At 64.4% G+C, this 26,399-nt stretch overlaps 3 protein-coding genes across 4 annotated transcripts; 1 reads left to right on the forward strand and 2 right to left on the reverse strand.

The window, feature by feature from the left end:
• Positions 1 to 524: 524 nt before the first annotated feature.
• Positions 525 to 15,672, reverse strand: EEF1D (eukaryotic translation elongation factor 1 delta). Of its 2 annotated transcripts, XM_061171883.1 has the most exons (9): positions 11,397 to 11,406; positions 7,822 to 8,936; positions 5,828 to 5,948; positions 5,352 to 5,423; positions 1,655 to 1,754; positions 1,462 to 1,562; positions 1,084 to 1,302; positions 747 to 941; positions 525 to 620 (listed from the first exon to the last, which is right to left on the reverse strand). In XM_061171883.1, exons 2-9 carry the CDS (start codon positions 8,934 to 8,936, stop codon positions 582 to 584), a joined length of 1,962 nt encoding a protein of 653 aa, XP_061027866.1. In that variant the 5' UTR covers positions 11,397 to 11,406; the 3' UTR covers positions 525 to 581. The 2 variants fall into 2 exon arrangements, with proteins under 2 accessions (XP_061027866.1, XP_061027867.1); XM_061171884.1 differs by lacking the exons at positions 7,822 to 8,936; positions 11,397 to 11,406 and adding an exon at positions 15,573 to 15,672.
• Positions 15,673 to 16,112: 440 nt separating this feature from the next.
• Positions 16,113 to 21,191, forward strand: TIGD5 (tigger transposable element derived 5). The gene has a single exon (XM_061172012.1). It carries the CDS (start codon positions 16,113 to 16,115, stop codon positions 18,039 to 18,041), a length of 1,929 nt encoding a protein of 642 aa, XP_061027995.1. The 3' UTR covers positions 18,042 to 21,191.
• A 624-nt stretch (positions 21,192 to 21,815) lies between these two features.
• Positions 21,816 to 26,182, reverse strand: PYCR3 (pyrroline-5-carboxylate reductase 3). Its single transcript, XM_061171457.1, has 6 exons — positions 26,074 to 26,182; positions 24,457 to 24,521; positions 23,827 to 24,006; positions 23,299 to 23,511; positions 22,881 to 22,973; positions 21,816 to 22,687 (listed from the first exon to the last, which is right to left on the reverse strand). Exons 1-6 carry the CDS (start codon positions 26,108 to 26,110, stop codon positions 22,505 to 22,507), a joined length of 771 nt encoding a protein of 256 aa, XP_061027440.1. The 5' UTR covers positions 26,111 to 26,182; the 3' UTR covers positions 21,816 to 22,504.
• Positions 26,183 to 26,399: the final 217 nt, after the last annotated feature.

Raw genomic sequence — 26,399 nt, forward strand, 5'->3', positions numbered from 1 at the left:
CTGTCAAGGGCCCAGGTCTCCAGCAGGCAGCAGGGGCCTCAGGGCTAAGGGAAGAAGCCCAGCCTCCTTCCTAGAAACGGTCGGATACCCGGCAGGGTTTTGAACAGGTCAGACCCGATGGGGCACGTGACTGTAGTCACAACAGCAGGGCCAGGACGGCCACTGGGACCTCTTCCCTGGATAGTTCCGGACTGGCACTTTTGTACCCATGGGGACAGCTCAGCGAAGGGAAGCAGAATGGAGACGGTGGAAGACTGGGACGCCTCCCACAGTGACAGACCTGGACGTCCCACTTGCAACTGAGAGGTGAGAGTCAGGGGAACAGGAGGAGCAGGCAGAGGGGTGGGCTCACACAGCCATAGGAGGGCTGTGGAGAGGCCCAGAACGGGAAGAAGGGCAGTGGCCACTGGTGCAGGGGCAGCACCATGAGACGCCGGCCACGTCTGAGGCCGGGGGCCTGGCAGAGTGCCGCTCACTGAACACGCCCACCCACAGGGCCCAAACCAGCACAGGACCCAGAGGGCTGGAATCTCAGTCTTTATTGGCTGCAAGGCTTCACACGCTCAGGCCAGTGCCAGGGCTCAGATCTTGTTGAAAGCAGCAATGTCAACGCTCTGCACCTGTGGAGAGAGAGGCTGGTGGTCACACGGGGCCCTGTTCCCCAAAGGCCCAAGCGCCCACATGCCTGGCCAGAGGTTCACTTGGGACACCCCAGGCCCCTACCCTGTGTGGGCCCCCTCACTCACGTGCTCCTCGAACTTGGTGATCTCCTCTTCCAGCAGGTCCGTGCCCACCTTGTCGTCCTCTACCACACACTGGATCTGTAGCTTGTGGATGCCGTAGCCCACGGGCACCAGCTTGGAGCACCCCCAGGTCAGCCCGTCCAGCTGGACGGAGCGCACGCAGGCCTCCAGCTGGGCCATGTCCGTCTCGTCATCCCACTGGGTAGGAGAGGGGAGGAGGGCTGGGTCAGAGCCCGCTCCCACCATGAACACAGTCTGAGTTTACTCCTGCCCTGCCCGGCGCTGATCCCTCCAGGACCACAGGCCACCGGGAGGGGAGGGTCAGAGGCAAGCCACTCACAGGCTTGACGTCCAGGAGGATGGAGGACTTGGCCACCAGGGCAGGCTTCTTGGCCTTCCTCTCGGCGTACTGCCGCAGCCTCTCCTCCCGCAGCCGGGCAGCCTCCTTGTCCCCCTCCTCGTCGCTGCCGAACAGGTCAATGTCGTCGTCCTCGTCGTCCTCCGTGGCGGTGGCCACCTTCCTGGCGGGGGGCTCCACTTGGCGCATGGGAGACACGTGCTGCCGCACGGGAGGGGAGACTGGGACCCACGCAGCCAGGACCCCAGGCCTCTAGCCCTCCACTGCTGCCTGGGCCTGCCCACGTGGGGGCCGGGAGCCGGGAGGGCCTCCTGCTCCTCAGTGCCAGGCGTGGGTCCCTGGCGGGGGAAGGGCCCTCACCTGGGTCTGCGGAGCTGTGGCCCGGTGGGCGGGCGAGCTCTTCTCTAGCGCACTCAGCCGGGCCTCCAGCTTGGAGACAGCCTGCTGCAGCTCCTGCACCACTGCGGGGGCAAAGGGGATGCTGGTCAGGCAGCAGGGGCTGGGGTGGGGCCGGTGGGGCCCCCCTCCCCGCCCATCAGGCCCAGGGCCTCACCCCCTCGCAGGCTCTGGTTCTCCACTTCCAGGCTGGCAATCCGGATGACCAGCTCACTGGGGTCTCCACCGGGCCCGCTGGAGGCCCCAGGGCCGGAGCTCTGCAAGGCAGGGGGCGAGGAAGGGCTCATACCCTAGCCTGCTCCTAGGGGTCCCCCCCATTCACAGCCATTCTGAAGCAGAGCCCTAAGCTGGATGAGAAGCCCATCAGGCCCCACGGGGTCCGCCGGCCATGCTCCACCCAGGCAAGGGGAGAGGAAGCCCTGCGAGCCTGAGGCCACAGTGGCATCCTCAGCCAAGCACAGGACAGGAAGCAGGAGCCCAGGGCGGCCCCAACGTGGAGGCAGCGCAGAGCTGAGCCATGGCTGCCACTGCCTGGTGGGCGGGAGGAAGCAAAGGACTCGGCTCCAGGGGCAGCCAGACCCAGCGCCTCAGGAAGACCGGGCAACACAGCCTTGAGCTGGAAACAGGAGGGGGCAGCAGTGGAGGAGCCCACTGGGGGCAGGAGGAAGAAGCGTGCCAGCGCAGGGGGCAGCCACCCCGCAGCAGCCAGGGCCACACACCTGCCTGCCTTTCAAAGCTCTGGGTGACCCAGGAACCCTGGCCTGGCCACCAGCCTCCTCTGGTTCCTCCCTGACCGGGAGCCCCCGTCATCTGACCCAGGCAGCACTGCCCAGGGAGCTCACCCACAGGATGCCACAGCTCAGGCCCAAGTTACACCCCAGGGGCCTGCATGCAGGCCACTCAACACCCCCTACACCCCCATGCAGTGGCTCCAAGGATGGTGCACAGTGCACCTGGCCCTTTCCAGAGGGCTGCTGCCCTCCTCCAATGTCCAGTCAAGATAAAGGCCTGGGGCCTGGGGCCCACCCACCAAGCAGCCATAGGGAAGCCATAGGGGTGGCCGCCTCCCCTGGTCTGCACACCCCCAGGGCACTACCAAGGTGAAGGTCTCCAGAGAGGACAGGCTGACATATGCCTGGCTCCCTGCCCTGGGACCAGTGGGCAGTGCTAAGCTGACACCGTCTCCTAGACCCACCAGCTCCCACTACACAGAACTCCCAGCAGAGCTGGCCAAGGGGCGCTGCGTGGCTGGGGAAGGAGCACTGACCAGCCCCCAGGACCAGGGTGGGCTCTGCTCACGCCACCGCCCTCCTCAGATCAACCCAAGCGTCCACCCCCAACCTCCTGCTCTGCTTAGTAAATGGCAGCCCCGTCCACCCACAGCTGACCACTCCTGCCGAGTCTCAGCCGCCACCACCTGGCACGTGACCTCCTCTCCAGCCTACTTCCCACGGCTCAGCTCCCAGGACCATTCCCACTAAGAAGGTCCAACGGCTTCCGTGGCACAGGGATGAAATCCAGGACCAGCTGTTCCCCACGAAGCCCCGCCAGCCCCCGCCAACCTGCACTCAGGCCCCACCCCCTCTCAGCAGGCTTCCCCAAGGCCAGGCCGTCTCTCCCGGTGGATCTGTGCCCGCTAAGCAAATGAACCAGGTCCCGGTGCCTCAAGGCGGGCTGAAGCCTCAAGCCTTTGCCCTGCTGTGCCTGCTGCGCCTGCTGCCTGGGCCCAGGGACCTCCCGACACAGCCCCGGCAACACCACCAAGTGAGGACCAACTGTGGACGGGTCCCGAGGATGCAGGCTCTGGGCGGGCGAGGCCCCACCTGCTGCAAGGCCAAGAGGAAGTGGCAGGGGAGAGACCAGGCTGTTGGGGGCCATGGGGTCACCACCGCCTGGCCCAGTAAGCACCAAGCCACTCCATGGTGTCTAGGCCCTGGGCCCACCCAGACTGAGAAGGAAGCGGGGACTCAGCGAGGCGGGCCCAGGGCACCCAGTCCAGTCTGCACCCACGACAGCAGGCCGCAGGCAGCCACCTGGTGGCCTCGGGGGGCAGTGCCACACCAAGGTTCCGAATCCAGAACCCTCCATCCCGGCCTCCAGCCCTGTGCCTGGCACCACGCGCAGTCCCCAGGAACCTCTGGAATCCCAGTGTCTGCTGAGCCCCACTCTACCCAAATCCAAGCATGGGGCTGGGCCAGTAGCACCCTTCCCGGGTCCGCTGGCAGCTGAATCATGTTCCTCTGAAGTTCATGTGAAAGCCCCTGCCGCCAGGGCCTCAAAGCGGGAGATTATTTGAAAATGGGGTCTTCACAGTGGTAATCAGTCACAATGACGTTATTAGGGTGGTCCTAATCCAACGACCGGTGTCCTCATGTAAAAAAATTTGAACACAGAAAACACAGGAAGAAAACAGCCATCTACGTGCCAAAGAGGAACTGACCCTACCACACCCTGATCCTGGACTCTGAACCTCTTGATCGTCAAAAGATAAATTTCTGTTGTTTCGGTCACCTGGTCTGTGCTGCTTCATTATTACAGCAGCCTAAGCAGACCAGTCCCCAAGCCCTAACAGCTGCCCAGGTGCATTCCCTGAAGACCGGGACCCCGAAGCTGACCCCAGCAGCCAGGGCCCTGAGGCCCAGTGGGGGAAGAGTTCTAACAGCCTAAGAATCAATCTCCAGGGCTGCAGCCCCAGAGCTGCTGAGCCCCTGGCTGCAGCCTGCAGAGCACTGGAGCCCAACATGCCTGGCCTGAGTGCAAAGACCTTGCGCCACCTCGATCCCGTGGCTGCCTGGTCTGAACTCGCTCAGGCAAGCAGAGGCTGGCAGGTGGGATTTGCGGCTAATGGGCAGAAGGCAAGGCAGGAGCATGTGGGGGCCAAGTATAAAGCAGGGCCTGCTGGGCAGACAGTGGTGGCACCACTTCCTGGGGGACACCCACCCAGGGCCGCCCAGCTGATGGCCAGGAGCCAGTATATCCGAGCCAGCTGTGGCAGGCAGAAAGTTCCCAAATACGTCCCCAAACCCTGTAAAAAGATGACCTCGTGTGGCAAAAGGGACTCTGCAGATGTGATGTGGGGAGGCTACCCTGGATTATCCAGGTGGGCCCAGTGTCATCGCAAAGGTCCACATAAGAGAGAAGCAGGAGAGAGAAAGAAATGTGACAGAAATAGATGTCAAAGTTCGTGACGCTGCTGGCTAGAAGCCATAGGCCAAGGAATGTGGGCAGCTTTCTCAAAGGTGGAAAAGGCAAGAAAATGGATTCTCTCCTGGAGTCTCCAGAAGGAACACAGCTCTGCTGACACGTGGCCCTCGAGGCTGGGACACCACTCTGTAGCCCAGACAATCCTCTGAGAAGGAAGGTGGGGCAGCAGGGCTGCCAGCCCAAGGGACACACCCCCCGGCCAGGCCGGGGACAGACTGGACATGACCGTTTCCCTCTCCTGATCTCACACGGGACCTGGAGCCCGAGCTGCGCTGCAGGGCCCCTCCCTGGGCCTCAAATTCAAGATGGTGGTGACTCTATGACTTGGACTCAGCACACCCTGTGAACCCATCTCTCCGGGGAGGGAAGGGAGGAAGCACGGCACGCGCCAGCCCCTCACACGCTCGCCAGCCCCTCACACGCTCGGAGCTGGGAGCGAGCAGGAAGGAAAAGGCCTCAGGCCCGGTACCACAGGAGCGGCCGTGGCAAGGTGGGGAGTCCCGGGTGAGCGCCAGCAAGCTCGGCAAGGACGTCTTCTCCTGGAACACAGCCCTGCACGCCGCACCCTGACTTTGCTCCAAAGGGGCAACATCATCAGCGGTACCGGGGGAAACGCCAGGCATGCCGTTTGGCGTGAGGGCGGTACTCACTCCGGCCAGGGACTTCTGGATGTTTTCTCTGGCTCTCGCGATGTCACGGAGGATCACGCTGGCGCCGTTCTCCTGCAGATGGTGCAGAAAAAACAACTCTTTAATTAAAAAAAAAAAAAAAGATTTTAAAAGCCAGCCTCGTGTGGAGAGAGCAGGAAAGCCCTGCACAAAACAAAAGCTCACGGGGCTGAGGACGGAAGAGGATGGAGTCCTGTGGCCCTGACGACAGGGCCTGAGGTGCACGCGGCCTGCAAGGCCAGCCAGGCCTCGGGTCGCAGGTCCTGATGGGCACCTAGAGATGCTGGGAGCGCCCTGTCCACATGAGACACAAGAGTAGCTCCAGCTCCTCGGGAGCCAGCCAGCCGCCCTCTGAAGAACCAACCCCAGCACCTACAGCAGGGCTACCTGGGCCCAACGTGCCACGTTCCCCTGTGCTGGCACAGACACCCCGAGACCCCAAGCGCAGCAGCCCCTACCTGGCGTGAGGAGCCGGCCACGGGCCCGTTCATCTGCTCGTAGAATTTCCTTTCTGCTTCATCATATTTGAACTTGTCAAACCAGATCTTCTCGTGCACTAGAAAGTTTGTGGCCATTTTCCTGTTGAGAGGGGAGGAGAGACTAAGACAGCCTGGCCGGGAGAAGGGGGCACCTCCTCGCAGACCCCAGGGCTGGCTTGCACAAGTGCCCCTTCCGACAGCCCGGACCCCGAGTGTACAGGGCAGGCCATCCTGGTCCTTGGGTGACAAGGGCTCCAGGCCCCAGGGCAGAGCACCAGAGGTTCTCAGCACGGACCACAACGAGCCTGCGAACCCCTCCCCCACCCTACGCGGGCTTCCTTCAGTGCTAAGGCGGGTGGTCCCCAGGCCAGTCCCCAAGACCAGCGGCTCTCAAAGCATGGCCAGGAACCTCTGGGGGTCCCCAAGGTCCTCCCTTTTCCAATCGCACAACTGTTCAAGGCTGGATTTGTCAGACAATATACACCAACAGACAATGCACAAGCAGGTTTAAGAATCCAGCTGCCTCCTATTAAGCCAGACGCAAGATTTGCAAAAATGTAAAACAAGGCCACTTAGTTCGCTGAACTTTTTCGTTACAGGAAAGTTATTTCTTGCATAAATATCATTAACGTGTAACAAGCTTGTTATTATTTTTCAGCAAATAAGTGCTTCTGCATTTAATTACTAATATAGGAAAAACTAATAGACAAAACAAAAGCTCTTTAGCATCACAAGACCAGCAAGTTTGAGAACTGCTGCTCTAGACCAGGGCCTGGCAAACTCCGGCCTGTGAGCCAGATCCCGCCACTGTCCGTTTTTGCAAATCGCTGTATTGGCACGTCTTCAGTCTGCTGCTTTCCCACCGCTCGGCAAGGCTGGGGAGCTGCCACGGACCTGGGCCCAGAGCCCGGCACTCTCACAGGCGAAAGTCTGCTGACTCAGGACCGCCCTGTCCCTCACCAAGCGCAACAGAAAAGGGCCCAAGCTCACCAACTCTCTTTGCTGACGATCCCAGGCCATCACTGGACCTCGCCAAGTGTCCCCCCATGACAAGGGAGGTTGAGCCCCGTGACTCTCCTCCACCCCACCTCGAAGAGGCATCACTGAACAGTTTTAGTTCCACGCCACCCCGCACGCACACGTACTGCCTGATAGGGAACGCCCCCCCGGCGGTGGGCCCCACACCCTGCCCCTCGCACCGAGGCCAGGATCCCGTCAAACCAGCACATCCAACCCCACCGAGGAGCCGAGGGGCTCCAGCCGGGAGTCTGGGGTCCAGAGAGGCCCCTCCACGTCCCCTCTGGCCCCACCTGCGGCCCAGGGCCTCTCCCCATTGGGGGGCCCCCAGTCTGCCCTGAGTCCGTCTCTGCCCGCCTGCCTGAGCCCAGTGGGCTAAGGGATCCCTTCCATGGCCAGGCTCTGGCCTCCAGAGACCAGCTGGCACTGCATAAAACCACTCCGGGGGCCAGACCCCTGGGTCCACAGGCTGAAGGCAAGTTGGCCTCATGCAGTGGGTGTCTTCCAGACTCAGGCCGCTGGACTGGCCGCGTGCTAGAGCACCTGAGACGCCCACCTCAGCTCAGGTGGTTCTGGACAAGGAGACGGGGGAGACAGCGGGACGGGTAAGCAAGCGGCCCAGTGGGGCTTGGGGGCCGGGAGCCTTCATCGCTCCCCTGTCCCATGACAGTCAGGGGAGACTCTGGAAGTTGCCTGGCCAAAGGGGAAACCCTGTGCAAGACAGATTCAGGCCCACGTGGATCCCTTCCCTCCCCCAACTTGGTGGGGGTGACCCCAGAGGCTGCAATGCCCCAGGGGCAGATAGCTATCCCTGCCCGACCCACTCCAGCATCCAACTCAGCTGGTCCAGGAGTCTTGGGAGGAGCCCCGCCGGGGTGGGGGCAGGGAGGGGAGCACGCCGGCCACCCAGCCCGGCCCGGGGAAGCCCAGGCACCCGCCCGGCACGTTTTCCCTACTTGGGTCTCAGGCTGGACATGGAAGGGCCAGACCGGGTGCTGGGTCGGTGAACCAGGGACGGAGCTTCGAGGCGCCAGGCCATGCGCAGGGCCTCAGCGGCGTGGTGGCGGCACTCTGCACTGTCGTAGGCCGGCTTGCTGAGCCAGGGGGCCTCGGCGTCCTTGTGCAGGAAGTACCGGTAGGGCAGGGCAGAGGGGGCCTCCCCGTCCACCCGCCGCGGCCCGAGCCGCCGGCTTCCCATGGCGCTGCGGCCCCGCCGGTCTCTGCGGCCGCGCCGGGCGCCCTCAGCCTGACCGGCTCGCTCCTGCAGGCGCACCTTCCCGGGGGGGTGGCCGTCAAACAGGGCCTCGTAGAAGCCCCTCTCGGCCGCGTCGTAGCGGGGCTTCTCCAGCCACACCTCCCGCACCAGCGCCTGCAGGCTGCCCAGCGGGGGCTGGCCGTTGGCTGGCGGGCTGGGCTGGCGGATGAGGCGCAGGTCGGGGGCGGCCGCCCACTGGCCCGTGTCAGGAGCCCCCTGCCCGCCACTCCCCTCCGCGGCCAGCAGCAAGGCCTGAGACCACTCCACGAACGCCCGCTCAGCCTGGTCAAAGGAAGACTTGTTGACCCAGACGCCCCAGGTCACGTGGTGACAGGCCACCTGGCTTCCGTGGGCGCAGAGGGCCCCAGGGGCCAGGGCGGGGGGCTGGGCTGCCTGGGCGGCCGCATCTGCCAGCCTCTGGCGGTATGAGCTCTCCGCCTGGTCGAAAAGCGGCTTGTCCAGCCAGACGTGGTCAGCTGAGAGGCCCACGAGGGCCAGGTCCGCCTGGCTGAGCCAGCCCTGCGGGGAGCGCTTCCTCGGCTTCTGCAACGGCTTCTTCCCGTTGTGGCTCTTCCCGGGCTCGCTGCTGCCGCTGCCGCTGCCGTTGCCGTTGCCGTTGCCGTTGCCGTTGGGGGCGTCCGCCTCCTCGGCCTCATCCTCCCGGCCCGGCCCGTTCACTGCCAGTGCCCCGGCCAGGGGCTGCTGGGCGGCGGCTCTCATGGCCTCGTGCTCGTAGAAGCGCCGCTCGGCTTCCCCATACTTCTGCTTGTCTTCCCAGACCGTCTCCAGGGCACAGGAGGCCTTCCTGCTCCTCATCTTCCACGCAGCATTAAAAAGCAAGCACAAAGGGCAGTTGCAACACCGCAGGCCGTGGGCAGACGGCGCCCCCGCCCCTCCCTGCTCGCCGCCCGGATGGGGTGCCCCGGGGCAGCATGCACAGGGAGCTGGGGAAGCAGTAAACACACACGAGCACACAGCGCGTGGTGCGTTTGCATGTGTGTATCCTAACTGCAAAACTTGTCTTTTCTCATCCAACATGCACCCAGGCTCTCCAAGGGGGCCCAGAGAACACTTTCCAAACCTCTTTGGCTACAGAAACCTCTTCAGTGAACCCCGAGAACAGCTGCCAAATAAACACAAGACGCACTCAGCTAATTCAACTTTTACGTCAACAGCAAATGAGTTTTAGGATGAGTGTGTCCCGTGAAACATTAGAGACTCACTTATTCTGAAAAGTTAGTCGCTGTTCATCTGAAACTTTAACTGGACGTCCTGTGTTGTTGCTAAGCCTGGCCACCTCCCTGAGGCACTGGGGCTTCTGTTCCATAGAAATGCACTCGATGGTCTCAGAGGACGGCCCCGCTCCCGGCACACTCTGCCTAATCTGAGTCCCCCACCTGCACGGCCACACCGCCATCCTGAGCAGTGCACGTTCCAAGGGAAGCTGGAGGGTCTTAGCCAAGGGGCACGTGGGAGCAGAGGGTGGAGTGCCCACCCCTGCGAGGCCACATCAGGGGAGACGCCAAGAAGTGAGTGTCTAAAAGGGAAGGAACCCAGTGGCTCCGGCAGTTAAGAATCAGGTTCCCTGGTCAGCGGCCGATGCCTCCTGACCAGGAGACAATCAACTCACACCTGTGGGTGCACCTAAACTAAAGGGACCACGTGGGAACCTCCGAGTCCTGTCCTAGGACGCGGGATCCTCCCGCATTCCAGCGCCTTTTGGTGTAAGGGGCTCCGCACACCTGCCACTGTGGCTACTGGATAAGCCTCTGTCCAGAAGCCTGAGCTCAGAGTAGCCCTCGTCACCTGCTGCCCCCGTGCAAGACTGAGGGCTGCTGGGCCACAGGCCGTGCGCGAACAGCCACGAGGCGATGGCCTCGGCCCTGCCGCTGGCACAGGGCCCCCCATTCTGCTCCCGGGCACGGTGCTCCGTAAAGGCTAGCCCCCTTGCTGGGCAGCCCAGAATTCTACAGCGGCCCCTATTCAGCAGAACCAAGGGGCCTGGGCCACCGCAGCCTCCGGCTAGAAGGAGCTCAAGCCCAGAAAGCCCTAGAGGCCAGTCTGCTCTTAGGGTGCACCTAGGGGTCCCCGAGCTCACACCTGGCTGGCCTGTTCTAGAGAATGGCCTTAAGCAGCACAGGGACGCCTCCCCTCAGACCCTACTCTGGACCCTGCGCCCGCCCAGAAGCAGAAGCACCAGGCCGACGGGCCCGGGGCTGAGCAGCTTGCCCTCAGGACGGCCCCAGCGCCTCCTGCGGCTGCGAGGTCACCTAGCGCAGCCTAAGCGAGGGCAGACCCGCTGGGCCCTCACCCCCGGAGCGGAGGCCCCCAGAGGGGGCAGACTTTCACCCTGGGACAGCAAACCCTTCCTGCCACTCACCGCAGGGTCCACAGCCCTTCCCTCACAGCCCCCCGACCAAAACCCAAACCCAAACCCAATTCCAATCACCCCGGGACGTGTGGGCCGAGTCCTGACCGACCTGGGACTTCAGGAAGACTCCCCCCCTTTGTGCTCTGAGGGGCTCGCCAGGCTCTCTCACAGCACCCGACGCAGGGGCGGAGGCCCAGGCTCGGAGAGGTCCCTGGCCGCCCCCTCGAGCCTCCCTCCCTGGGCCAGCAGCACTTACCAAGGCCAGGCTGACTGCAGAGGCAGTGCTGGGGGGCGGGAACCCATGCCCAGGAGGTGGGGCATTGTGACATCACCCACTGTCCCCGAGGGCTGCAGGCCTACCAGGCTGGGCTCGTCTGCCCTCTGACCTCTCCGGCGGACCCTCACCAAAGCAGCGCAGCGCGGGTCAGGGCTGGTCTGGCCCCTTCAGCCCTGCCCACGAGGCTGACCCCCCAGTGCGGAAGCCCTGCCTGAACCTAGTGGCCTAAACGCTGTCCTCGGCTCCTGACTTCAGACCAGGCTCTGCTCAGAGCTCTAAGGGTCACAGTTCGGGGGAGGGGAGGCCCCTTCTCAAGATGCCCGTGAGCAAGGAACAGGGCCTGAGACCAGGGGCTGGCCGGGGCGGCGGCCCCCTGCCCTGCCCACAGGTGTGGAAGGTGCACACCAGTGCTGACCTGCTCATGGGGTGCCCACCCTACTGCCCGGGCAGGAACTGGCTCAGCCCAGGAAGGCACTGAGGCCACACCCAACAGGTCCAGACAAGGAAACCGAGGCCGGCAGCCTGGCCCCAGAGGTGTCAGGACTCGCCGGGCACGGTGAGGGCTGGGCTGGGGGTCCCCTGGCTCGGGTGAAGGGGACACAGGAGCCTGGGACGGGCAAGTACTTACTTTCGCTTTGATCTCCTAGGACAGCATGAAGAGAAAGCAGCAAAGTTAGAGGCAGTCAGACAGGGTGGCCCGAGCAGGCTGGGGGGCCTTCTCAGAAGCTGCTCGGTGAGGCGGCGTGGAGGCAAGTTTGGTGGGGAACAAAGGCGAGCACTGGAGCAAAGACCCACCACCAAAATCCCAGGGGGCAGCCGAGTCCGCGCTCAGGGCGGCGCTGCTCCTTCATCACTCGAAATGGGCAGATCCTGGGGTTCCTGTTAGCCGGAGCCAGGCAGCCCCGGGAGGCCCCATCTGAGCTCCTCACTGAGCTGAGCCAACCTGGGGAGGTGAGCCAGCACCTCGAGCGCCCCACTCTCCACGTGGATCCGTGCTGTGGTGGGCTCCCCCCACCCCTGCACTGCCACTGGGTCCAGACCACTGGACCAGGTGTAAGACGACAAGGACCTGGCTGAAGGTCTTGGCGGCCACCCAGCCCCAGTGCCCACGCCGGACAGGGCCTCTCCCTCAGCAGGGCCACTATGGGGGCGAGAGGCCAGGTGGGCAGGGTGCGCTGTCCCCGTAGGCCGGCACCGAAGGGAGCACAAGAGGACAGACGGGGTGCCCAGCCCTGAATCCACAAAAGGTGGCAACCAGGAGCTGAGGACCCAGTCAGCCCTGCCACCTAGGCCCCTGGCCTCCCCTGTCTACCCCACACCGCGGCCAGCGCGCCAGCATCAAGTCACCCCTGGACAGGGTGCATGAGGTGTCCTGCGGGGCAAACAGAGAGGCTAGCAGGTAGGAGACAGGCGTGCACGGAGGTCCCGCGCAGGCTCTCCCGCAGACACCCACCGTAGGGGCTTCTCAGCAGGTGAGGTTCCCGGAGGGGGCATGTGGCAAGGCTCTGGCGGGAGGAGGGCTCCCCAGAGATACCGCACAGGAGCGCTGTCACCTGGAGAGGCGACCACAGACAGCTGAGGGCTGCCTGGTAAAGCCAGTGCCAGGATGGGGCCAAGAGCACCCACAGGGCTGCTGGAGGATGAGGCCCCCAGGACAGCCGGCACAGCCCCCGACGTCAGAGGCAGGGGCCCACCCCTGTTTCCTTGAACGTGGAACGTTCGCCATCCCTGAACGTGGCCCTGAACTCCTCGGGGCCCATCTCTCCCAACAGAAGAAACACTCTGAGTCTGAACGCTTTCCCACGAGGACGCCACCAGGGAAGCACAGAGCTCTCGGCTAGGGACCGGGAGTCCTACAGGAGCAGTCGGGCCTCCTCTCCCGTGCCTTCTCCCCCCAGTAACAGTGGAGCACGGGGCGCAGAGCTCACCAGAGCTAGGACCCAGAGGAAGCGGTCCCACCCTGTACTCCGCACCTGCAGGGCCAAGAGCGAGCTGCCTGCCACTAAGGACCAGCCCTGGTGCGTAAAGCACGGCAAGACCGCTCCCATAAGAGGGGGCACTGAGGTGTGGGAGGCCCCGGAGGGATCACAGCCCACCCAGCCACCAGGACCTGGGGTGAAGGCAGCGAGCAGCTCTTCCTCTGCAGCTCCCCCAGCCCAGCGCCCTGTGAATCAGCACCCCTGGCTGTGCTGAGGGACTTTGGGGGCTGCGGAGTCCTTCTCAGCCTCTGCCCAGCTGGGAGGGCAGTTCTTGCAGTGCCAGTACAGGGAACCTGGCAGCAGTCCCCGACCAGGATACTCCTGGCTGGAGGGTCCTGAAGGTGAGGACATGGCCTGGCAGAGCCGTGCCCACCAATCTGCCAAGAGGTCCCCGTGAGGCTGGGTGAATGGGGAAGGTTTCTGGGAGGGGTGAGGGTTGCCCCCTCCCCTGGCTCCGTCCTCCACACCTCGTTCTCATCCTCCAGACAGTCTCAGGTAACCAGGTGCCCACATGACCCCATCGCAGTCACACACACGCAGGGGCTCCCAGGTCATCCACCCAGGGGTCAAAGCTCTCTGCCCCCCTTCCACAGGAAGTGGGAATCGGTGTGAGGGGTGGGGAGATGGGGCCCCTGGCTGGCGTGGCCTGGACCAGTGCTGCACAACAGAGCTTCCATGCGTGCAGTGTCCAAGAGGATGGGGCGAGCACTCAACATGCTTCAGCCCATGAGAACAAGCCAAGTAGTGGGGCAACTGCATGGGAGTGATGCCCTCTGCTTTTCTTTAGAGGCGAACTCCACAGCCCCAAATTCCTACTCAGAAGCTTTCCCACCTCTGACTCCTGGACAGTCCAGCCCCACTCAGAAATGCCAACCTGTCCTGCTGGCAGGGACGGGGGCCCCTGCACCCCAAGACTCAGGACTCACACTGCGGCTGCCCAAGTCACCCCACCTGAGGCCCAACCAGCTGCATGACATCTGTGCTACAATATCATGGCCGTTGGTTCTATTTCTATCCCAGTTTGTGGTGCCCTGGTCTGTCTACCCTGACCGCCAGGTGCCTGTGCCCCCCTCCCTAGGGCGGCTCCAGCACTGCACGCGCCTCCTCAACCATTCTGAGTACACATGACACCTCACACAGCTGGGAGACGGGAGTGGGGTAAACTGAGGCTCCGGGTCGGTGAAGTGAGAATCTGCGACTCCGTGTCTCATTCTGATGCCTGTACTTCACGCAAATGTCACACTGCCCCCACTTCGAATTCACACGTGCCATCTTAAAACAGGGACACAGGGCTTCCCTGGTGGCGCAGTGGTTGAGAATCTGCCTGCCAATGCAGGGGACACGGGTTCCAGCCCTGGTCTGGGAAGATCCCACATGCCGCGGAGCAACTGGGCCCGTGAGCCACAATTACTGAGCCTGCGCGTCTGGAGCCTGTGCTCCGCAACAAGAGAGGCCGCGATAGTGAGAGGCCCCCGCTTGCCGCAACTAGAGAAAGCCCTCGCACAGAATCGAAGACCCAACACAGCCATACATACATACATACACACATAAATAAACCCAAAGTTTAAAAACATAAAAAAATAGATGTAACACTCAAGATTTCAGCTTTAAAAAAAAAAAAAAAAAAAAAAGGGACACAGGGCCAGGGCTCATGCCAGCATTTCCTGCCTGCAGCCCTGGAAAAGCTGATACCAGAGCACGACGCATTGGAGACGTTCTTTGTGTCCGCCTATTTAGGATCACCTTCAAGAAACCTTCATTCACAAAAACACTGGTCAAGCATGTTTGCCCCCCAGGCTCCTCTAAGGGAAGGCACAGCAGCCGCGCTCCAAGGTGAGGAGATGGAGAGCTGCAGGGCACCCCGGCACTGGCACGGGGCCCAGGCCTGACTGCCCCGCAGAGGTGGCACAGAGCACCAGCTCCTTGGAGTCTGTGTGCCAAGCTTTCTCAGGGAACACCTACGTCTGGAGCTGGGGACAGGGGTGGGGCTCAACCCACTTATGGTTGAGGGCTCCCTAGGAGCTAGGGGTGTCAGAGCTGCTTCTGAGTTAAGACCGGGTCCTTCCCCGACCCAGGCCAGGCCTACTCCCTCACCAGTTACTTGTCAGGGTCAATCTGCTCTCGTGACAAGCAGGGATCACCCCAAAGTTCAGCCACACAAACAGCTCTCTTGCTCCAGGGTGGCCCTTCACTCTGCAAACCCTGTCGTGCTGGTCCCCGCCCCATTCCACCCCCTTGGCTCCAGGACAAGCCTTTTCCTTCTTCGTTCCACTGAAAGTGCCCACTTTTCAGGAAGGCATCCTCCTCCCCTTTAGAGACTGGCTTCGACATCGCTTCCTGCCCGGTTCACCTTATCCAAATCCAGACTCTCCATCGCTCTCAGAGAACGCTGGATTTGAGTCACCCAGCAATCACACCGTTATTCCTCCCCAAGTTCATGAGCTCTCCAGGTTCCACGAAAACTGGGCCCGTGCCTGTCCCCCAAGCCCAGAGCCGACGTGAAGTAGGTGCTCCATAAACGTCGACAAAAAAAGGGGGGACTACAGGCCCGGGTCACAGGTGGGCAGACATCCTTGTTACCCACCGGGGCGGGGGCCAGCGCGGCCCCGACATTCCCGCAGCCGCCCTCCCGCCGGGGCAGCCGCAGGGGTCCGGCCGGCACGTGGCCCGCGGGCTCCGCCCCTCTGCGCGGCCGCGAGCCCGCACCCGGCCCCGCGCCCCGGAGCCGGCCTGCCGGCGGCTCTCCAACCAAATACCCGCCGGCGCAGCGCGGGCCGTCCCTCCCCCGGGCCCCGGGGCCTGGCGGCGCAACCCGCGGTACTCACACGCCAGCCAAGAACGCAGCGACCAACGAGGAGGGCTCAGCGGCGCGCGACGGCAAAAAAAAGGGAGGGCCGCGCTGGCCGCGCACGGGAAATGAAGCAGCGGGCTCTACCACGCGCCGGGACGCGGGGGACGCGGCCCGCGCGCACGGCCCGCTGCGCTGCCTGGGCCCTCCGCGCGACGCTCCCCGAGGGTGCGAGGACAGAAGACAGTGGGAGACCCCCGCGGGGCTCGCTCTTTCCCGGAGGAGCTGGAGCAACCCGCCGGGCACAGCGCCGCCGGCTCCCGCCCCCCTCCGCTGCAGCTCCGGTGGACTCGGCGGGCCCGGGCGGGGCAGACCGGCCGGCACGTGCCGGGTGACGTGCGGCGCGGGGTGGGGCCGCGCGGGGCCAGCGCGCCTGCGCGCGCCGAGCGGGCGAGACAAAGGGGAGGGTCCGGCCGGTCCCGCCCCCAGCGCCCGCCCAGCGCGGCCGGCCGGTCGGGCGTATGGCCCCGGTTCCCGCGCCCCCGGTGCCGCTGCCGCCGCAGCCGCAGCAGCAACCATGTACCCCGCGGGACTCCCGGCCGGCCCGGCCCCGCGCCGCGGCCGCCGCCCCCCGCCCGGGCGCCCCGCGCAGTCGCCGCGGCCCCCCGCGCCCACCCCGGTCCCCGCCGCGCGGCCGCCGCCCCCCGCGCCCGGGCCGCGGCCCCGCGTGGCTGTGAAGATGGCCTTCCGCAAGGCCTACTCCATCAAGGACAAGTTGCAGGCCATCGAGCGCGTCAAGGGCGGCGAGCGGCAGGCCAGCGTGTGCCGCGACTTCGGCGTGCCCGGCGGCACGCTGCGCGGCTGGCTCAAGGACGAGCCCAAGCTGCGCTGGTTCCTGGAGCAGCTGGGCGGCGAGGTGGGCACGCAGCGCAAGAAGATGCGGCTAGCCAACGAGGAGGAGATCGACCGCGCCGTCTACTCGTGGTTCCTGGCGCTGCGCCAGCATGGCGTGCCGCTGTCGGGGCCGCTCATCCAAGCGCAGGCCGAGGCCTTCGCGCGCCAGATCTACGGGCCCGAGTGCACCTTCAAGGCCAGTCACGGCTGGTTCTGGCGCTGGCAGAAGCGCCACGGCATCTCCAGCCAGCGCATCTACGGCGAGGCCGAGCCCCCGGCCGCCGGCCCCGCGCCCGGCCCGCCGGTCAAGCAGGAGCCCGCGCAGCTCACCCGCGCCGGCCCCCTGCCCGACCGCGCCCTGAATTCCCCTGCCCCCGCCGAGGGCGGCTACGGCGACGAGCAGATCTACAACGCCAACGTCACCGGCCTCTACTGGAAGCTGCTTCCGGAGCAGGCCGCGCCCCCGGGCGCGGGGGGCTGCGGCCGTCGCTGGCGGGGCGACCGGGTGACGGTGCTGCTGGCCGCCAACCTGACCGGCAGCCACAAACTGAAGCCGCTGGTCATCGGGCAGTTGCCGGACCCACCCAGCCTGCGCCACCACAACCAGGACAAGTTCCCCGCCTCCTACCGCTACAGCCCCGACGCCTGGCTCAGCCGCCCGCTGCTGCGCGGCTGGTTCTTCGAGGAGTTCGTCCCGGGCGTCAGGCGCTACCTGCGCCGCAGCTGCCTGCAGCAGAAGGCTGTGCTGCTGGTCGCCCACCCGCCCTGCCCCAGCCCTGCGGCCAGGATGCCCACCTTGGAGGAGAGCGAGGAGACCCCCAGGAGGTGCCGGCCTGAGCCCCTGGGCCCTCCGGAGGAGCTGCAGACCCCCGACGGGGCGGTGCGGGTGCTGTTCCTGTCCAAGGGCAGCAGCCGGGCGCACATCCCGGCCCCACTGGAGCAGGGCGTGGTGGCCGCCTTCAAGCAGCTGTACAAGCGGGAGCTGCTGCGGCTGGCCGTGTCCTGCGCCGGGGGGTCCCCGCTGGACTTCATGCGCAGCTTCATGCTCAAGGACATGCTCTACCTGGCCGGCCTCTCCTGGGACCTGGTGCAGGCAGGCAGCATCGAGCGCTGCTGGCTGCTGGGCTTGCGGGCTGCCTTTGAGCCCCGGCCGGCGGAGGAGTGCGCTGGGCAGCCAGCTGGCCAGGCCGAGGAGGCCGCGGAGCGCAGCAGGGTGCTTAGCGACCTCACGCACCTGGCAGCCCTGGCCTACAAGCGGCTGGCGCCCGAGGAGGTGGCCGAGTGGCTGCACCTGGACGATGACGGGGGGCTGCCGGACGGCTGCAGAGAGGACCCAGGCCCCAGCCGGCCTCCTGTGCTGGTCCCTGGGGCCCCTCCGCCCCCAGCCAGCCTGCCCTCTGTCGCGGCGGGAGGAGAGGAGGAGGAGGAGGCCGCCGTGCCCTCCGCTGGGGAGGCCGTGCGGGGTCTGGAGACAGCTCTGCGATGGCTGGAGAGCCGGGACCCCCGGGAGGTAGGGCCGCTGAAGCTGGTGCAGCTTCGCTCACTGATCAGCATGGCCCGGAGGCTGGGGGGCATCGGGCCCTCTCCTGCAGTCCCTGATGATGGGGTGTGACCAGGCCAGCCCGAGCAGCCCCCAGTGGCCTTTCTCCTGTGGCACTTGGAGGGGATACACACAGCCTCCCCATCTCTCCTCCCCTCCCCTGGGGTGGCCTACCCGCCCCCGGCTCGGGGTTGCAGGGATCCCAGCCCAGCCTGGCTCAGAGGAGCTCTGTTGGTGAAGGGCCGTCCCCTCCACTGGTGCCCGCGTTTCATGTGGGGACAGAACAGAGGCCGCGGGCGCCTGCTCCCCCTCCCTGGGCAGGCGCGCACGTGGGGTCTGCGGTCTTAGCCAAGTGCCCTCCCGTGCAGGCCTGGTACACACACCACAGCACTTATCAGAGAGCAGGTGGCTGTGCTCCCACCCTGGCCCCTGTGGGGTTGAGGCCTCCAGCCATGTTCCTGTCCGCACCGCCCAGCACTTGTACCGGACGAGGGCCCGGCGCTCCCATCCCTCCCGACCACAGCCATGCGGTCGGTCGTCTCAATGGGAAGCACACCACTCGTTTTGTTTTTAGCGCATTAGGTCTGTTTTTAACAGATACTCTTCAGGGACCCGGGGTGGAGGGCTCCGTGGGCTGGGAAGGGAGGATGGTGCCCGGCACTCGGGGCCTCCCAAGGTGCTGGATGCAGCGAGGGCTGCAGGTTTCTGTTCCACTCGGATTTAACTTTCCTTAAGAAAACATTCTGAACAGCTCTCTTGTTCCGTGGGGTTGGCGAGCACTAGACCTGGGCCCTGGTGACCAGTGGCCGAGCCAGCGCCCTGTGCCCCCACAAGCCACAGCCCACTTTGTCCAGCCCCAGGGCCCAGAGCCATCCCGTTTCCCCGGAGCAGCCCTGTGGCACTGACGGCCATGCCAGGACAACCCTCAGTGCCTTAGCTCCCCTCCAAGGCTCCCCTGCCCAGCCTGCCCTCAGGCTTCTCCCCCACTCCTGGCACTGCCCAGGGCGTGGCTGCGGAGCTGCTTCCCATGGCCCCATCAATTAGGCTCCTAGATGGCACAGTTTGTAAGGAGAAGGCAAGGGCTCTGTAACCGTCCAGCTCTAGATTCAGGATCCTGCTGGTGGCCTGAGGCCGAGAGATACCCACCCAGGCCTCCCAGAGGCTGCCCTGCAGAGATACCCAGAGCCCTTGTGAGGGGCAGTGGGGCCGGATTTGAGGTGCTGCCTGCCTCAGCGCTCTGCCCTCATCCTCACCTGCCCCATCTTCCTGGTGGTCTGAGACTGCAGAGGCCACAGACAGGTGCTGTGTTTGCAGGACGGGAGGGCTGTGCACGGCGGTAGGACGGCTGGGCGCCCCCAGAGCAAGGACATAAACTGTTCCTTGGAACCACCCCCAGTCAAAAAAAAGAACAAAAAAACCCCCCAAACCACATATGTATGTGTATGTCAAATCTGAAAGCTGAGGGACAGTATGTAGGATTTGGGAACAAGAGAAGGGAGTCTTGGCTAGCCAGGCCCGGACAGCAGCCTCCAGCCGCACCTGCTGGGGCCCGTCTGGCACCTCCACTTCCATCTGTGTCAAGCCTGCATACCTGCAGGAGCCTCTGGCAGTCTACGCTGGCCCTGGGTCTAACCAAGCAGCTGCACGGGGCTTCAGGATGTCTTGCATGTTACACCACCTGCCTCTCCAGCTGGTGGCGACCCAGGGACCCAGGCTGGGAGCTCCTGGTCACAATGGCCAGCCTGCTGGTCCTCTACCCTGCCCGGCCTGCCTATAGTGGCCTGTGGAGAGACAGACCTCAGAGCCCAGGTGGGCACCGGGCGAGGGTGGCCTCTGGTAGCATCATCAGCGCTGCCCCTCTTGCCAAGTTTCCTGTCTCAGCCTTTAATCCTCTTGTACCCAGGAGCCTGGGCAGGGAGACTGCTGTTGGTATTGGGAACCAGCTATCAGGACAGGACCTCCCACCTCTTCTCCTCATGTGGCGCCAGCCTCGTCCCTTCTGGGGAACCAAGGCTGCACCCCAGGAGGTGGCTCTGGCCGGTCCCCACGGCCCTGGATGGGCAGCGCGGGAACGAGGCACGGCGCAGGCTGGCCTGGGGCCTTGAAGAGTTAGGGGGCCCGTCAAGGGTGGGTCTGGGAGCCGCTTCACTTTGCTGGGCTGGGGACTACCTCACCCAAGGGCCTCCGAAGGTGTCCTCTCTAGAATGGGGGCACTGGTGCCACCGGGCCCTGCACATGAAGAGGGCGGCTCTGGCCCCAAATGCAGCCCCAGCAATGATCCTTGTGACCCTAGGCCCCATCGCAGCTCTGGCACGAGGTCACCCACCTCCCTGGGCTCACCTCAGTGTGAACCACAGGGCAGAGGCTTCCTATGGGAGACGCCAGTATGTCTCTGCAGGAGAATGGGTGAAGTGGCCTCACTGCCGTTGCCTGCTGGGCCCGGGGCGTCTAAACAGCTCCCTGGTTTGTGCTAAGGAGAGTAAGGCTGTTGATGGCACCGAGGGAGGGGGTCTTAGTTGCTGCTTGAATTCCTTCAACAGCCCCGCCTGCAGAGTGCTGGGCACCGTGCTGGAGACTGGGTTTCTTGCCCTCAAGGATTACGCGTCTCTTCTGAGGGTGTGCGACCCCTGTGGCCTGGGAGGTGCTCAGGGACACAGCCACCATGCTCTCCCCATCCTGTTCACAGCCCTCTGACAAATCCTCAAGGCGGTAAAGGTCACTGATTCCAAAAAGCAGCCCCTGGTCAGTCACTGTCAGGGCTGGCCCTGTGGGCTTGGTGGTAGTCACAGCAGGAAAGCACTGCAGGTGGAAAGGTGAGCTTGTGGCTTTTGCTGAAACCAGCCCACCTGGGGGGTTGGGAGGGCAAGACCAGGCTGCAGCATCAGAGGGAACCCGTATGAGGCCAAACTTGCCCGAGGGGCCTCACGCTTGGGAATGAGCCCCCAGGTGACAGCAGGACCGAAGATGGAGCACTGGAGCGCGGGGCGAGAGGAAGGGGGCGCCCTCCAGCGGGGGCTCGGGCCTCCCGGGACCCCCAGCCCGCTGGCCCAAGAGCGGGTCAGGATCACCAGGGGAGCCCCGGGGGCAAGGGTGCTGAAGTGGGCTGTGGGTGCTTGCCCTGTCGAGGGGCCCTTTCACAGCCAACCTCACTGACAGCAGAGGTCACCGGCCAGATGGGCCCAGCGCGCTTTATAATAAAGTCTGGATGTGCCAATGTCACATGATCCCTGTTCTACTCTTATTTTTGTAACTCTGTCTAGTGCTTGGATCCAGAACACCTGATTTGAAAAACTGGGGAGGGTACAGAAAAGGGACATTGATGGAAAAAGCTCACATCCACCAGCTTCTGAGAAAAGTAATTTTAGCCTCGCAGTATACGGTGAAGAGACTTGGCCGGCCAGCGACTGGGCTGCAACCCTGCCCCCAGCCCCAAGCTGCCGTTCTTGGGTCAGGCCCTCTTCAACTGGCATTTCCTGTCACGGGCCATCGCCAGCTGGGCTCACCGGGCGCCTCTCACTCAGGAGGTGAGCGCCTACGGGCAGGGCTGGGCAGAGGTGCCTCTGGTGCTCCCCAAGCCGAGCCCAGCCTGGTCCTCAGGGATTCTGCTGGAAGATACATGGCGGGGACCCATGGACGTACAGCGGAGGGTGAGGCTGGAGTGCTGGGTGGGGGGAGGGGGAGCCCACCCTTGCAGAGCTCTCGGGTGATGGGAAACCCTGTCCCCAGACCACCTGCACCCACAGCTCCGAGTCTGAGCCCAGTATCCTGGGCCTTGGCTGAGACGTGCTTCCAGGCACTTGGAATTTGGTTTTACCAGCCTCCAATTAAATATTGGTTGCTCCATGCTACAGGACAGCGTCTTTATTCCCGATTCAAAAGTGAAAAAAAGGGTGCTGAAAGGGACTCGGGCTGAGCCTTCTAGCAGGTGGAAGGGCCAGGGTCAGATGAGCAGTTGCTGGCTGAGGGCCAGCCGCCGATGAAGCCTGGAGTGGGGGGGGGGGGGCTCAGGGCTGTGCGGGCAGCGAGGGGCAGGCTGCCGCGTAAGCCCTGTTTACAGATGCGGGATCACTTTGCCGCAAGCCTCATAGCTGGTGGGTGGAAGGAAGGGGCTCCAGCACTGGGGCCCATGTGGGGTGGGGAGGCCCCTGTGAGCCTTGGGCTGCAGGTAGCCTGTCCCGCACCCGGAGGCCCCTCGTCCTTGCTTAGGGCCCCAAGTTGCTGGCTTTCCTGGCCTGTTGGTCCTTTCGCAGACATGCTAAGAACCAAATCCTGCAGTCAGAGGCCAGGCCATGGGACCCTCCAGGACTCTTGACCCAGGGAAGGGTCATCAGGACCAGCTCCACCTGCCACTTGCCACGAGCTCAGGGTCTGGAGAGGGGCCCACACCCCGCTGTGTTCCCCACTGCCCAGGACCTGTCCTCCACCCATCCTCCCAGACCTCAAGCAGCTCCTCCACTGGCCTGCAGGCTGGAGAGAACCCGAGTCCTCGGGAAGGGGCTGGGGGGTGGCCATGGTCTGCACCCAGTGCCTGCGCCCTACTTCCTGCTGAGTTCCCGGGCCCGGCACGTGGCAGCCTCCACGGAGCTCATGGCCGCTGCCCGTAGCCCGCCCTGCTCCAGAGCGTGGAGCCCATAGATAGTGGTGCCGCCCGGCGTGCACACGTCAGTCCGCAGCTGAGCCGGGTGCTGCCCCTTCTGCAGAAGCATCTTGGCCGTGCCCTGGGGAGAGTGGCATTGGGGTGACTCGGGGGAGCCCAGCAGCCCCTCCTCAGCTCAGCCCCACCCGCACCCCCGCCGCCCCATCTCAGCCCAGGCTGCTCAGGCCTGCTGTCTCCCTTCCCACAGCTCCCAGGAGGCGTGCTGCCCCCTCCCCTTCCACACACTCCCCCAGGACTGGGCAGCAGGGTCTCACCAGCAGGGTCTGGGCGGCAATGCGGTGGGCCAGGCCACTGGGCATGCCCATCTTGATGGCTCCTTCGGCCAAGGCCTCCGAGAAGGCGCACACCTGTAGCAGCGGGGGGCGGGGACAAAGCCAGCACTCCCCTGGACACAGAACCCAGCCTGGAAAAGGCTGGGGACCCTCAGGAACAAGGTCCGGCACACCAGCCACCGGAGCCGAGGCCAGAGCCGAGGGGTCTGCCAAGCGGCTGGCCTCAAAGGCCCGGGAAGGCACGGATATGGGGTGGGCGGCGCATACGGGGAGCTGGGGACCCAGCCGGGGAGCCGTGGGGTCAGGGGCTGTCAGGGGGGCTCCACAAGGCCCCACTTGGCCGAGGGAGGGCCGGCCTGTGAGGACAGGGGTTGGGGTGCAGGGACCAGACCACACTCACAAAGGCCACACCGCTGCCGCTGAGGCCAGTGTGGACGTCCACCTGGGCCTCGGGCACCTCCTCGCACTGCCCGCACGCCTCCAGCAGGGTCCGCAGGAGCCCGGCCTCGCCGCTCCCGACATGGCGGCCCCGCGCCATCACCATGGCACCCTCCTGGACCACGCAGGGCAGGTTGGGCGAGACCCGCAGCACTCGCGCCATCGGGGGCAGCAGCTGGCGGGAGAGAGGCTGCGATCAGGGCGGCCATGGGATCTGGCTGCCGGGCAGGTACACGCCGGGCCAGCGCAGGCTCCCCGCTACTTCCCGGGCGTGGCGCCCTAACCCCAGGTGGGAGGAGCCCTAACCCCAGCCCCCTAGCCGCCTGTGCAGGCCGGCTGAGAGGCTGTCTGACCCCCAACCCACCCATCCTGGTTTCTGGAAGGGCTGGACCCAGGCTGCAGCCGGTCTGGGATGGCAGGGGTGGGAGGCCAGCAGAGCCCACCTAGGGCCAGAGTCTCAGCCCCTACTGCACCCCGACAGGCCACCCACCTCCTCCAGGGTGCTCAGGGAGACTCCGGCAGCCACGGACACCACGATGTGCTCAGCGGTGACCACAGGAGCCACCTCCACCAGGACAGCCGGCAAGATGTGGGGCTTGGTGGCAAAGAAGACGAGGGAGCAGCTCTGCAGCACCTCCCGGTTGGAGTGGGTCGTCTGGCAGCCCAGGGCCTGCAGCAGGGTTGCCAGGACCAGGCCCACGTCAGCGGGCGTCCTCCCAGACCACAGCCCTCCCTGCCAGAGCCCACCCTGCAACCCCATGGGCCCCCCATTGCAAACGGCCCTAAACCTAAAGCCCATCATGCGCCCAGACCACCCGTTCTCGCTCAGGATCCAACCTCAGATGGCCCTGATGTCAGCACCTCCTCGAGCCCTCTGATCCCAGTGAGTGCCCGTGACATTCCTGCCCATCCAGCATGCACACGCACACGCACACACACACCCCTTTACCCCACCCTGGCCCTCCACAACCTTGACTTTCCTTCTGGCCTTTGACCTCCCCTTCCCCAGCCCAGCCCGTCTCAAAACTTTAGCTAAGTAAGCAGCACTTCCCTGGCCCCAAGGAGCCAAGAGCCATGTGAGCCCTGGGAAGCCTCCACTCAGAGGAGCTGCCCGGCTCACCCGGAAGTGGCAGAGGTTCCTGTCCGTCGGCGCGCTGGCCAGCACGTGCTGAGCTTCCACTTTTCCTGGAAGGAAAGGCAAAGGCGGGTAGGGGGTATCAGTGAGGATGTGGCGCGGGGAGAAGCCAGCCTGGCGGGCCCCTTACGGCACGTCTCTGAGGCTCAGCCACACCTGGGCCATGCTGAGCCTCTCCAAGAAGCCAGGTGCTTGGCGGGGCCGCTCCACTCGGCTGGGACCAGGCAACCAGCTTCACTTGATTCTACTCAGCAGTCATCGCTGCCCACCTGCTGCTGCTGCTGAGTCCAGACGCCCTGCCGGACACAGGGGCCGGGAGCTTGCCTTGTCTCGTGACGACACAGATCCCAGGGATCCCTGCCTCTGGGAACGGGAAGGCTGGGGAGGGGGCATGGTGGGTAGGGAGGCTGGGGTGGGGGATGAGCTTCCTCCGGAGGGGGGTGCATCTGTACGGGGACAGCCAAGCAGAGGCTCAGTGCCCGTTTGGTAGAAATCCTCTACAGATCAGATTTCTGTAAGGTCTAACAGGAAGGCGTAAGTGCACCCCACGGCCTGAAGAGACGGTGGCAGCACTGCGAGACTCCGGGCAGCCGGGGAGGCAGGTGCTACTCCAGGTTTTACAGGTAAAACACCTGAGACTTGCAGTAAACTGTTTTCTGAGGATTTTGACCTTTCTAGACCTTGACATACGGCTGAAGGCAGAAACCCAGTCCGCATCTACATCGGAAGGTTTCTAACTACTGCGGAGTATGAGTAGCACCGCGTCTGCGCCCCTGCCGTAAGTGCTGCTCAACGGAGGATGACTTTGCCCCCCACCCCGGGGACACGGACAGTGTCTGGAGACATTTTGGCTGTCACAACTGGGGGTGTCACTGACATCTAGTGGGGAGAAGCCAGGCAAGGGGCTAAACAGCCTACAATGTGAAGAATGGAGAATGTAGCCCCAAATGTGCACAGTGCCGGACACCAGGGGTGCAGCCGGCGAACAAACAGAAAGAAGAGTCGGAGGCTCAGAGCGGTCAGGCAGCTCGACCGAGGCACGCGAGGTTAGGAAGTCGGCAGGAGATCCCGCGCTCTAAGCTAGGGCTGTCCAAGAGAAGTATCGCTCGAGCCACACACGTAACTTTACATTTTCTAGTAATCTTATTAAACAAGTAGGAAGAAACGGGTGAATTGTAGTACATTTTATTTAATTCAGTGTAGCCAAAATGTTACCTTTCCAACACCTAATCAATATTAAAAGTTACGAAGATACGTTATTTTTTGTTTGGATGCTAAATCTTCCAAATTCGGCGTATATTTTATTCTGTGCGCTCACAGCACATCTCAACTCGGACGTGGGGACGGCCGGCGCTGATCCTCTCCACTACATCCCCTCCAGCCGCGCTCCCAGAGGAAGCAGAGACCGGAGGGACAGGGTCCGCGTGCCACCCTGGCCCACGCCCGCCGGCCAGCTCCACCCTGGGGCCCCTGCGCGGAGGGCCCCGTGCTGCCCGGGGCTCCGCGGGGCAGGTGAGCTACGGAGAGGTAAGCCCGTCCCTCCCACACAGGCCGGTGTCGGACGCCCGCTAGCCCGTGGGCCCGGGACCCCACGCGCCCCACCTGCTTGGATGAGGCCCTGCGCGATGGCCTCCGCCATGCGGCCCGCGCCCACGAAGCCCACGCGCCTCGGGCCGGACTCCGCCGCCACCGCCGCCACCGCCGCCACCGCCGCCGCCGCCATCTCGCCACCGCGCCGCGCCCCGCCCGCGCCGTCAGCGCCGCCAATGGGCTACACCGCCCCGCACCTGCCCTCGTCCATTGGCTGCCGAGACCTCACGCTCCGCCCCCTCCCGCGAGCTCCACGCTCTATCGGTCGCTACCAATTGGTCTCGCCCCTTCGCAGCTCATTGGCAGGCGAGATCTAGGGCGAGGAGGGGCGGGCCGCG

This window comes from Eubalaena glacialis, chromosome 17 (assembly GCF_028564815.1).
Source record: "Eubalaena glacialis isolate mEubGla1 chromosome 17, mEubGla1.1.hap2.+ XY, whole genome shotgun sequence".
Classification (NCBI taxonomy): domain Eukaryota; kingdom Metazoa; phylum Chordata; class Mammalia; order Artiodactyla; family Balaenidae; genus Eubalaena; species Eubalaena glacialis.